Source organism: Desmodus rotundus, chromosome 1 (assembly GCF_022682495.2).
Source record: "Desmodus rotundus isolate HL8 chromosome 1, HLdesRot8A.1, whole genome shotgun sequence".
Classification (NCBI taxonomy): Eukaryota; Metazoa; Chordata; class Mammalia; order Chiroptera; family Phyllostomidae; genus Desmodus; species Desmodus rotundus.
In genome coordinates, this window is record NC_071387.1 from 41,851,142 (window position 1) to 41,864,667 (window position 13,526).

Here is a 13,526-nt window from a genome sequence, read left to right on the forward strand (position 1 = left end):
AGGTCAGCTGTTCCAATTGTGATGAAGTCAGAGATGGTGAGGTGTTCAGTTCTTTTCCAAGTTTTCTGTAGGAAGTTTTATGCTAAGGAATCCTTGTAAATTGGAGGACCCAGAGACCCATTATCCAGTATGACCTCCAGAATGTTATTTCACATTTGAGCAAATTAAGGTTTGTGTGAATTGCCCAGATCACAGAAGCTACTAGGTGTGTATACCATGGTTTATGTTTTCTGTGCTGTTTTCCTTTTCTTTTGCTTTTTAAATAACTGGTAGCTTTGGGCATTAGACTCTGCCTTTGCCCAATATTGCCCATGCATTCTGTACTTGAACCCACTAAGGTAAGCGTTATTATTACCCTCATTTCACAGATTAGGAAACAGGTTTGGAGATGTTAAATAGTTTGCCCAAGGTCATGCTTCATTTGTACAGGGTGGAGGTGGGGTTACAACACAGCAATCTGATCCCATATTCCCTCGTTTTACTTTGTACTTCTGTGAGCAGAAGAAAAAACAAAACAAACAAAGCCTGGGGTTTGGGGTTTGGGGTTTTTTTTTTTTTTCAGTTTATTTAGGGGTCTACAGTTTGTTTTCTCTCTATAGAGTCAAATGCCAAAAGGAAGATAAGGACTAAGGAAAAAGAATGAGACTCTTTGAGCCCCGGTTTGGATGCCATTCAATGTCCATTAAAATGGACAGTGGTTGGGACTTTTTCTAAGTTAGAGGTCTTCCATGTGCTGAGCATCCCATCAAACAGAGCAGGCCTAACGTGCTGAATATTTGTGTGGAAGAGCTTCCACAAATGTGGGAGTTACCATTTGCTTTTCTACTTCTGGTGTATAGGAACTGGAATAGGTGTGACATTCCAGCCTAAAGCCACCATGAGGTGTTAATGAGTTTTTTAAAATCCTTCCAAGTGACTATAAAATCCTTTCTGTTTCATCTGAAGCCTTGGCCTTCTGTGGGCAGCATAAGGTCCACTATGGTGGGAGCTCAGTTCTTCCTTCCCTTTGCCTAAGCAACCGTGGAAATATCAACACGTCTGAGATTTACCTGAATTTTATGAGCACCGAATCACTGAAAGAAGACATTACCACATTGGCACCTCTTGCGGTTTCCATGTGGTCTTGCCCTAGAACTCTGCCGGAGTTTCTAAGAGTAGCTACTTAGTTCTCACGGTGTTCCCTCTAAGGCTTGCCGCCAGCTTGCTAAGCATTCTGAAAGCTAGCATTCACCACTAAATATTTTTATCCAGTGTGTACAGTTCTAACTTAAAATGAAAGAGAATTACATTTTACATTTTGTTTATATGATTAACTCATATCTGTTTTGCTTATCTCTGCACAGTGTTCAAAATAGCCAGTTGGGATTGATTTGTTATTTATTTTAGAAATTACTTGTTTTTATCATAGTTGTTTATGAGTAATTGTTTAATTTCACATAATTACTTGTGATTTTTACTACTATTTACATTTGACATTTGGGCAAATAGAAAAGGGTCTCATCTAGCTTCCTACTCTAGCATACTAAAAAATGTTCTTTCCACATACAGAATATTTTTACTAAAAAAGTGAGAGGATTGAACTGCCATTGGAGTCATCTGTATAGGCACTTTTAAAATTCTGTGTGTATTTTGTAAAATGCTGTCATAATTTTGAATAACTTAGAGAACTTCAGTTGAAGCTCTTACATAAATGCAGATTACAGCTGATTATGTTTGAATGCCATTTTCCAAAACAGCAAGGATGGAATTAAACAATGAAGCTTAGGAGGCAGTAAAAATGACTTAGAAATTGTGACCTGGATGAAGGCAAAGTGCTGATCTGTGTGTTATTAAGGACAGTACACTTCCATGGGTGCAGGAGGTTGATTTCTCAGAGTTACGGTTCATAGCTGATATCATTCATATTATAGCTTTCACTGTGGAGGTTAATTTGAATTAATAGTTAACATGAAACTCCTCACTAGTCTCTTTTTTTCATAGTTTAAAGGAAGTGCCATTTTTATTTTGTCCAGTGAACCTTTATCCATCTCTTCCTCCTCTTCGGAAACATCATGTGTCTTCATCTCCACCTGTCAAACAAACCCTGTCTTCTCTTCGACACCTGACCTCCTTTTTCTATACCGAGTTCTACTTGCTCGGTCCACATGTGGCATTGCTCATGTACAGACCTAACTGTGATTTGTCCTCTATTGTTAGGTACTGTTGGAAATAGTGAAGTCCTATTTTAATAAATGATACTATGTGCTCCTAGAGGGACAGTGTTGTAACTCCTTGGTCCTGTATGCATTGTAGCTATATTTATTATATGTTCATAATTATACAGTTTGTGGCTAGATGAAGTTTCTAATTTACTCCAGCTAAACCATCTTATGGACTAGAAAAATAAAGTTATAAAGAGGTAAAGTAATTTCTTCTAAGGGTGATGGCTAGTGTTAGAGGTAAAGCCAAGACTAGAAGTTAGATATCCTGATTTCCAGTTTAATATAATCTCTTTTTTTTTTTTCCTTCCTTGCATTCTTCATTCAACAAATATTTATCAGGCACTCTGCTAGGCTCTGATATTGCAATGTCGAGTCTGTTTTGGAACTTATACTGCGATTAGGGAGGAGGATATTAACAAATATCATACCAATACTTGTACCCCAGCTACTGAGATAAGTGCTGTGTTAAGGATTATGTAGTGCTGTGAGAATAGGTAATGGATAGAAAATTTCCTGGAGAAACTGACTTTGACTTGTAGGACTTGGCATGGTATTTATATGTATTTTTAAGTGCAATTAAATTTAGACAAATATTTGTTTGCTCACTCTGTCTTGGGTCCAAAAAAAAAAAAAATAAATTAGAGTTAGTAAGCTACAGCCCTTTCCCTCAGCATATAAGTCTACAAGAGGGAAATAAGACATACCGATTAACCTAAAGGGAAATGCAGAAGTTCCATGGTTCAAAGGACACAAAGATTAGATTTTGGGGGAGAGAAGAAAAATCAGAGAGATGACACATGGTAGAGCCCCAGAACAAAAGCAAAGGAAGGTAGGAAAAGCAGGAGGGGAGACATTACAGAGGTAAGAAGAAGCACACAAAGATACAGCCAGATAGGAAACTGCTGGAGTCTTCCGGCAATAGAAAGTAGTCTCATTTTACAGGAGCAGGCTCTCAGTGGAAAGTTACAATACACTGTTGAGAGAGTTGCCTTTATTTAAATAGCCTTACAGCCAGCTGAAATGAAGTATGAAATGTAAGAACTCCCTCTTGTTCCTGGACCACGGAATCCTGTGCTTTGTTTGGTTGCCACCATATGGACTGTTCCCCCCGTGGGAGCTCTGCCTAGCTCCCTGATTGCCGTACCACCTCGCGTCGCAGTGGGGCCCAGTAAACATTTCATCATCATGGTGAAAAGTGTCTGGTATGTGGAAACTGTTTTCTCTGGCAGAAGCTAACTTCTCTAGATACAGAAACAGAACTCCTTCCAAATGACATGGCTGGCCTAGTGTAGTGCATTCAAATTCATTTTTAAATACTGCCTCCACTAACCTATGTCACTAGGTAGCTCTTAGCCAATTCAGAGAAAGTTCTCAACCATTTATCCCTATGGATAGTATAGTAGTTTGTAGTAAGTGTTATTGCAGGAGAGTTCTGGTAATCCCTTCCTCGTTAGCATGTGTGGATTTGACCAGTGGCCGGCTGCCACTGGGCCGTCTTCTGGGCTCTACGTAGGGCGCAGTGTTACTGGTAAAGCTCAATAGGGAAGCAAACAGCGAAGATGCTTTTAGAACAGAGGCTGCAAATAAATGGCCCCCAATCAAACTTGGACACAGATATGCTTTATTAATGTTTTATAGAATTGCCAAGATTTAAAATTAGAGATACTTCTCAGAAAAATCTAGATTTTGGACTTCCCTAGAAAAATTGGCCGATCTGGCAACAATGGCCCTACATTCCCAATGGCAACACTTGGTTGGAGCTCAGTAGCAGCTGCTCTTTTTAAATAGCGAGTTTGTTTCTCAGCAATAGCAAGTGTGTTCCGCAGCCCCCGGCAGTCCCCATTGCGTCTGTCCTGCCTGCTTTACTTACTTCCATGGCTTCCTAGTCCTTTGGAGTGACTGTTGCCTCTGTGGACCTCTTCTCTTTAGTTTCCCACAGCCAGTCTGTGGCCCAGCCTCTCCTTCCTAGAGTTTCTGGTTCAATAGCTTTGATGTTGGACCAGAGGATTTGCATTTCTATGAAATTCTCAGTTGATGTTGCTGGTGTGTGGACCACCTTTTGAGAACCACTGGCCCTACAGTATTATAACACAATACAAAGCCACATGAGGCTAGTGGGTCAGTGTGTTCCCACCCGGAATAACATTTGGAAAGATTAAGCGATTTACCTGGGGTCTTGAGAAGAAGCAGAGTCAGATTTAAAACCCTGTCTTTAGAGTATGTCCTACAGGAAACCACCCTGTATATCCTGGCTTCTGCCCCCAGCAGCCCTCCAAGATCCACTGAATGCTCCAGAGAACCCTGGAATAGGGATGCAGCGATGAGTACTCTACTCTAGGATTATAGCAAGGGTAATCATTGTCATGTATCAGGACACGAAGAATTAGAGCTTGATCGTATTCAGTGAGCAATGGCAGAAAGGCAAGGGTTGAAAGTTAACATTGTATATACCTGTTGGGTGGGGTGGGGGAGACCCCCACATCCAGTGTTTTATGTTTGGAGGAGATCCGATTGAGCAGGCTGACGACAGAGAAGGTAGGTCCAGTACAGTCTTTGGTATCAACACAGAAGAACAAGTGCTCCAGAGCCAAGTGGAGCACAGCAGAGGGATTCACTGGGGAGCCAGTGATAATTGTTTTCAGAGAGTGAATCTTGTGGGGAACTGTGATTGAGGTAGTTCCATCTGGAGTGGGAGTCAGGAATGGGACTCTAGGCTGGCGGGACCTCTGGTGCGATAACACAGCAGATTGCCTGGACAGGGACTACTAGGTACAGAAAGCAACTCTAGGTACCTGTGTTCCAAGTTTGAGGTTCAGTGTGGAGCAGGCACCTCTCTATCACTAGATCTGACTGTCAAGGTCAGAGCAGAGCTAGGGTTCCTTCAGTCTTAGCATGTTAGACTTCTTATACCCTTATTAAAGTCAAGATTAGACTAATGACATGGGGCCCCTATCACTTGTGGGCAGAGCAGGATGGTAAAGGTTGGGAACCAGACAGGACCTGACATGGATTAGGTTTATTACAATTCTATCTGCTTAAAACTATGAAATGAACAACTAGGTCATTATGTGATTATGATAGCCATTCGCTAACCTAGTTCAGAAGTTTGTATTTTTGTACGAAATCAAGACTGAATAAATTATCAACCATCTGTCTCCAATTTCCAAGGTAATTAGTTATTATATTTGTTTATTGGCATATTTATGTATATGTATAATTCGCATATATAGTACATCCATGAAATCTATTTTAGTTGGGATTGTTAAGCAGTGGTACATTCTGGTTCATTTGGAAGTTGACCATATAACATTTTATTTCAGTCTTATTGATAAAAACCTTTACATCGCCTTACTTCTTTCCTGCTATATGTTGTATAATGAAGTCACAAAGTCTTTTTTCTTTGTTGAAAAATTGACTCGGATCTCCAGTCTTACAATGTAGATGAGGCAGATAGAAATGTTTTAGAAGTTGGGGTGTGTAGGAATGGAGGGGGGGCCTCTGGTGTTCAGATTAAGTCATCACTGTCACCTGTCATTGCAGTGGTGTCACGCACTGTGGACTGGAGACCCTCGTCCTGACTGAGTTTCTGCGAAGACGTAACGCCCGTGGTCTGGGTGTATTACGTGTTCGGTTATAGTAAACCACAGAGGAGATAGTTATTTCTGTCTTCTTTTCTCTTTAATAACATTAGTTTCTTTGGGATTATTATTATCACCTAAAACCAGTCATGTGTGTAGCGTGACATCCTGCAGCGGATGTTCAATGTGACGTGTGAGCCAAAGGCAATGTTCAGTGATGGAAAAGGAGATTAAAGCTGCTATTTTTTTTTTTAACAGGCTCATGCACAATTAGTTCGAGAAGTTGATGTGGAGAAGGTGTCTGCTTTTGAGAATCCATACGTAGATGCAATAAAGAGTTTATGGAACGATCCTGGAATCCAGGAATGCTATGATAGACGACGAGAGTATCAATTATCTGACTCTACCAAATAGTGAGTATTCATCCAAGATCTTTGGATCTTTCTCTCTGCTTTTCATGTGCAGGTGCTCTGCCATGGTGACTCCTGTCTGTGTTCTGTGATTTGTGTAAAGTATCCGATTCAAACTTCAAAGTTAGGAAGTAGAGATATTAAACTTGGGCCAGCCTGCCTCATAAGGGACTGGCATCACGAGTTAGGGAGTGTGCTGCTTCTACTGTTTTCTGTGTGAAAAACCAACTAAGACTCTAGGAGTCTGAGTTCACCAACTCATTCCCTCCCCCAAATATCAAACCAACAATGCTCAAACACATACTACACATACTCCATCGTCACTTGAAATCTTATAATATTAATTTCTAATACAAGTATATAATCTTATGTATGTGCTAGAAAACACCTACACACAGTAAGAACTGCAAACAAGTATGTTTGATTATGGCTTCTAAAACATCAGACTTCCTAGTTTCCAGTTTCCAGACACAGAATCTTGAGTGCTTTCTTGGAGCCAAAATTATGTTGATGGATAGATTTATCTTTGCACGAAAATTGCGTGTGAATCGAATTTTGCATGCATGCCAAAGTTATTTTGTGAGCTGTCCATCAAAATCATGTGTCCTGGGAGAGATTTGCATCCTGGAGAGATTTGTGAGTTCTCTAGATTAAATCTCGCCTAACAGAAAGAAAGATTTGGCCATCACTGGATTAATGCAATCAATGCAGTCAGCAATCTAGATAATGAGGCGCCTGAAAAATGGATTCTTTTGTAGTATTTAGCCAGATTTCTGTCTACATTAATTATGTTAACCAGCAGTTGCCTCTTGTGCTGGTTCTGGGCAGACAGGAAAATGGATGGAAAATATGCAGCTGCCTCAGGTCCGTTCGTATGCTGAAATGACCCTCTGGGTGCGAGCAGGACTGTGGGGAAAGTAAGGAGCCCCCTAGGCTTATTGGCTTCACTCAAGTTGTGCTTAGAAAATCCAAGAGCTGTTCAGCTTTGTTTTTTCTATGAGGTTGGTCGTGCTTTTACCCTAGTTCCAGGCCTTTGTATAAGATAAGTCACGGTTCGGGTCAGCCTCAGAAATGTTGCCTGGTCAAAACAGTTCTGATATTCTTAAAGTAAATTTGAATTACTTAATTCTGGAATGTGACATAGAATGCTCATTATCTAATTAGCTAACATTATCCCCCTTGTGTGCTGCTGAAATGTGTGCTTTCCTCATCCCTTACTTTCTCTTTTCTTCTCTTCACATCATTCTGCCTATTCCCAGTCTTTCTCTTCTGCTATCTGATTGCCTGCCTTCCCCCCTCTACCCTGTCTCCCTTCCTCTCTCCCTCCCTCCCTCCCTCTTTTCCTCTCTCCTGAGCGCCTAACATTTAAGTTTCCATGAGGACAGAGATGACAAAGATTCATTCAGCCCTTGTCTGTTCCAATTCTGCCCCCTCAACCTTTGACCAGCTGTCTTTTACTTCCTGCCCCCTCTGTCCTTCTGTTTCCTTTGCCATTTCAAATTTCATCTATCTCCCCACATTTTTGTTGTGTTTTATCCCTCGTTCACTGTTCCTGCTCACTCTGTCTTCTCCTGTCTGCGTGTTTACCCCTCCGCCCTCATCCTTGATTCTCCTTTAACTCCTCACTCCGCTGCTATGATGTCTCTCCTAGCCTTTACTGATGAGTAAATCCTCCACTATAAAGGTATGTTTCTGTGAATAAATGCTCCACCTCTCATCATTTTCACGCTTATCTTTTTATTGTTATCGTAAATCTTGTCTCCTCCTCTTCCCCTGATCTGTTCTCCCTATGCAGAGGACTTGCTACTTGGGCCATCAGACTACCAATGTCTAATAATAAAGGCTTCCCAGGGGCTCGGGCTCCCCCTGAGCACGCTGTTAGCCTCCTGCTCCTGAGAGAGACCCTGTGAGTAGAATGCAAAACTGATGTGCACCAGTGTGCCCATCATTGGTGAAGTCAGGGCTCACCAGGGTATCAGGCCCCCAACCCTCTCCAGTATAAACTTGCATTTCTCCTCCTGCCACCAGACACAGAGTGGTATCACTGAGAGGTATTCAGTCCCATAGCAACTCTTCACTTAGTAGTTGGGATTCCAATGGATAATTCTTGTCCGATTTAGTACTTCCATTAGGATTTGTGAAAGAATGACCTTCTACTTTTATCAGTTGGTCTACATTGGCATTCTTCTGTGAAATAGGAGATTTTCTCCTCAACTGGCACTCTTTGATTATCCTGGAATACATTTTCTGCTGAAAGGTATATATTTTAATCTTCTTGTTACAGTAATTTGTGACATAGACTAAGTCAGTGGTGACTGTACCATTAGTCATCCAAACCAGGACATTTTGAGAAGGATGGGGTTGCTATGAATAATTTTGATAGCGGCATAAACTGGGAATCTCCTGGTCAAGCAGGCACAGTTGGCCACCTTAGCTAAATGAAGCCTAAGGAGGTGTTTTGTTGTTTCCTTTTTTCCCTGTGTCTCTCTCTCCATTCATTTTCCCTAGAAGACTCTGCTTACTTTGAGGAGAGTAGAGCCAATCTGTTCCTGCCAGTCAGGTAGAGAGCTGTATGTGGAAAGCTGAGTTGGCTGGCCCAGCGTTTCTGAGCTCTCCCTGGGATGCTTCAGCACTCGACAGAGCGGTGCCCGAGCAGCCTGGCTGACCTGCCTTCAGTCACAATGCCGGGAGGCCTGAGTATTGGAGTCACCTTATTCTTCCCCATTTAGTCCCAGGCACTTTTCCTTGCCTTGAGCCAGGAAAACCCTCCGAACACAAAGGTAGGACAGGTGGCTTTTTGGCTTCATCCAATTGCCGCTGTGTTCCACATGTTCCTCCAGCGTAGCCCAGCAGATGCTCTGTGAACTGTAGGGATAGCATTAATGATTGCACCGAATTACTCAGTTCCTTTCTCTGGATTTGAAGTAGTTCCACCTTTTCCTTTCTGAGTTTTTTTGTGTACGTTCTACTGGTATATCTTTACTATTTATCTTCCTTCCTTTCCTTTCAATGGGGTTCCTATGTTGTTCTATCTTTATAATTAAAATAAAAAATTCTTCATTGATAGACCTGCTTTCTTATACAATATCATCACCTTATAGAAATCTGTCTGATTTAGGACCAAATTCTCTGATTACTGACTGTCTCTAGTTATGGTTCTTTAGTTTAGATTTAGGGAACACATAGATATCTAATCTCTAGCACCGTGAGCATTGGGGCCTGCCGAGCACACGTGCTTAAAGTGTGCATCATAGCAGTTATTCTCTCCAAGGACCCTGCTGGTTAGGAGAGTCAGTGCAGGCCACTTGCCAGGAATGCTGAGAGCAAAGGCCAAGCATGCCTCTCTTCTTTTCTATTTGGTGAGCTCCTGTTCATCCTTCAAAACCCAATTCAGAAAGCACACCCACTGCAAGTCTTGCCCAACACCACAGCTAGTGAGTCACTATGCCGTCTATCTTAACACTTCCTGCACATCTCCTTTATATCTGTTACCACGTGTGCTAAACTTTCTCTTCTTCCCTCGGTGCCTACCAGTGACTGCGCGTGTTTGATCTTCGTAAATGATTGTTTCATAAAGTAGTAGATGAGTAATTTCCAGCATTTCAATGACCATGATGTAGGTGCTTTGGATGGCCATTATAGATGAACTATGAAGTCTCAGAACTGAAAGCATTCAAGTCCTATCTTTTTTTCCTCCTGTGTTTGAAGGTCTGAGATTTGGAAAGCTGTTATCAAAAACAATAGCTGCTATTTGCTGAACACTTAGTATATGTTAGATTCTGTGCTCAGCATTTACATGCATTATTTCATTTAATCCTCAAAGCTACCCAAAGTGGTAGGTAATTCTTATCATGACCATTAAGTAAAAGAAGAAAACTTGTCTCAGAGAGATTGAGTAACTTGTTCAAGGTCACCCAGTTAGTAAGTGATAGGAATAGGAATTAAATTTAGATTTGCTGACTCTAAATCCCAAGCTTTTAACTACCGTGAAATACAGCCTCACAGAAGATGAATGGATGGATGGATGGGAGACAGACTAGGTAGGTAGGCAGGTAGATAGATAGCTAGATATAATATACTAATAGATAAATATTTATGATGCGATAAATCATTTACCAAGAAAGGTACAAATTATTTATTAATTTTTATCAGTGTTGCCTGTAGGTAATCTCATAAATATAAAGGCAAGAGGGAAAATCATATCAAATTTACAGGAAAATAGACTTAGTGGTGTTTTGATTTTCATCTAGAAATCTTAGCCATGTTTAACAAGGCATCAGTTACTCACACAGCATGGAAGATGTTCTGAGTCACAGATAATTTCAAAATATTATTTCTTTAACTTAGTCTACAGTCTTAGCCCCACCCCTCTTCACTCCATGCAGTAACTTTTTGCTGTAGTCAAAATAAAGCCAGTAAGCAGGACACAATAAAATGATTTGAGCTTCCCTTTTTCTGCTTTGATTAGCTAACTTGCTGATCATAATAAGCAATCAGATGGCTCAAAGGACAGGCAGCACTGATAGAAACAAGGAGATGAGAAATTCCAGACGAGGGATAAGCAGTTTGGGATAAGTTGGCAATTGGCTTTAATTTGGTGCATTCTTCCAATTCTATTTAATGCAAGAATAAGAGCACTCTAAAATGCTGAAGAATTTTTACAAATTCCTTTATTAACTTTGTTGTTATTGGTGAAAAAGCCTGAGGGCTCTGAATATCTTTAGATAAAGAGCACAATAAACAGATGGCTGTAGGTTTAGTTTTTTTCCTGGGGCTTACCACCTGCTTTAATATACTGAGACATTGGGTCAAATGAGTTCACTGCCTATGGTACCAAACGCTCCCTGACATTAGCCAGAGAACACAAACTTCAATCACATTGGCATATGAGAAAAGTTCTAACTCTGCAGGCTTTTGGCAAAAGACTACTCTGTCTGTGTACACCTTGTAATAGCAAATAATTCCTAATCTCACTTTACTGCAGTCCTCTCCAAGAAATTCAGTAGATCAGACACCTTTTTTTTATTTTGATTTTTTTTAAGTTACAGTTTATATTCAGTATTATTTTGTATCATTTCAGGTATACACAATAGTGGTTAGACAGCCATATACTGTATAGAGTATTCCCTCTGATATTTCTAGTACCCAACTGGCACTATCCATAGTTATTAGAATATGATTGGCTATATGAGTATTTCCTATGCTATACTTTACATCCCTGTGACTGTTTTGTAACTACCAATCTGTACTTCTTAGTCCCTTCACCTTTTTTACCCAGTCCCTCAACCTCCATCCCCTCTGGCAACCATCAGTCTGTTCTCTGTATCTATGCATCAGTTCAGACACCTTCTTGAAATTACCACATGCTCCAGAGTCCATAAATCCAATGTAAATAAGTGAATTGGCTTTTGGGTGTAAGTCAGCATTGGAGTTTACATCTAACTTCATGTTTAGATTTTTTAACTTAATTTTTAAATGGACAAATAATTTGAATGTTGGATTTAAAATGTAAAAGGAATTTCAGAGGTAGGTTAGCACATCCACCTGATTTAGGGCCAAATCCTTCTTGAAGAGGTACCTTGCTAAAAAAGTTCTTTGTAGATGAGCCAAATACTTGAACTTTAGGTATGTTGGCTCTGTGTCTCACAGCCATCCTGACTTTGCTCTTGGTCTGATGATAAAAAAGAAATGTAAGCCTATTTCGGGCTTTTAGAGGTGGACAAGACCCTTGTACGGTAAAAACATTGGGTCAGGTCCTGCAGTCGAATTTCCTCTGTCACTTCTGGGGGCATTGACTAAGTAGGACCCTTGTTGCCTCAGAACTCAGTGTCTGATCTACTAAAACTCCTTGAGGTGACCTTCAGTAAAGTGAAATTAGGAGTTATTTGATCTTATAAGGTGCACACAGAGTAATTTTTTGCCAAAAGCCTGAAATCTGAAAATTTTCTTCTACATTCTGAAGTCCTTTGAGTCCATGACAGTAGACTTCCTTAAACTGAGAAACCATTGCCTTGTACAGTCAGGTGAAAACCTGGCACCCCCAAATTACCTGGAAATGAAATGAAGAGAGAGATAACTCTTTGCATGGCTAAATATTTTAGACTCAGAAGAGGGCAATGATCTTGAATATGTTTCTTCTTTTCTAGAGTGACAGTAATAACATGTCATATCAGTGCTGTCACTTAACTGACATATTTACTTTTATTTTTGTTTTATTTTGTTATCTAATGAGCCAAATAACCTTTTGCAAGAATAAGCAAGCTTAATGAAGGAAAAACCCCCTGTATTTGTCTTCCACAGTGAACACTGATGATTCCAAGGAGCTGTCAGAAATAAGATAGGGCTGAGATATACTTAGCCTCTCTCTAACCTTCATAACAGAGCTAGTAAGGAAAGGGCTTGCTCTGGTACCTGTGTGCCCATTCATTCTCTCTGCCTAAAGGGTGCAGTGGGTGTGGGAGACATGCCTTGCACTGTCAGTTAATCCAGAAAAATCAAATTTTAAAAACTAAACTAAGTATCTTATAGGAAGACCCTATCACTGTATTTGGTAAACAGTTTCAGTATCTTAGGACTCTTCCATATGGATACACGATCCAAACGTCTAGCAGAGACCACTGATGACAAACGGGGAATGGGCTGAACAACCAAGTGTCACAGTTTGGCATTTGCACCTTCAGTAATGTGATCTCTTCCTTATAGTCCTTACCACTGTCTACTCAGGGTGACTTTGTACCCAGGTGAAACCAGAGTGCTATTACTATGGAACAGGGGTTGGCAAACTGCCAGGTCAAATACAGCCTGCTGCTGATTTTTATGAAGTTTTATTGGAACGCAGCTGAGCTCATTTGCTTATGTATTATCTATGGCTGGTTTTGCACCCAACAGCAGAGTTGGGTAGTTGCAACGTGGCCCATAAATAGTTGCTGTATCTAGAACTAGAACGGACTAGAAGACAACCCCATGTGTGGTTACGGGTGAGCCCAAGAACCTTGTTGTCTTCATGTAACCCTTAAGGTCATTTAGGTTCCTTTATTCTTACTTCTCACCTACCAGGCAGCCTTTGGGCTCTGAATGGCCAACCCTGATGTTCTTCTTCATTATACTTTGGCTTCTTGATTTAAAGCTATGGGTTGAATTTTGATCTATAGTTAGTTCAATAAGGTTAGTTAGCATGCCCAGCTCCTCAGACCTTATTGCCCTTGTCAAAATGAAACTTCTGACAATACAGAGTCAGTATCCAAGTTAAGGTCACTTGACCATGAGAAACCTGCTTTAATCAGCAACCCTTGTGCTCATGGCTAACTCTTGGCTACGACCACTGGAACCTCTGTTGT

The 13,526-nt window shown here is 40.7% G+C and overlaps 1 protein-coding gene across 1 annotated transcript in view; it reads left to right on the plus strand.

Annotated features, from left to right (window-relative positions):
- Positions 1–13,526, plus strand: part of LOC112300359 (guanine nucleotide-binding protein G(q) subunit alpha) — a 258,072-nt gene that overhangs the window by 175,965 nt on the left and 68,581 nt on the right. Inside the window, exon 3 of the mRNA XM_053923593.2 lies at positions 6,038–6,192. Within this exon, the coding sequence (XP_053779568.1) occupies positions 6,038–6,192 (155 nt within the window). The remainder of the gene's footprint in view (positions 1–6,037; positions 6,193–13,526) is intronic.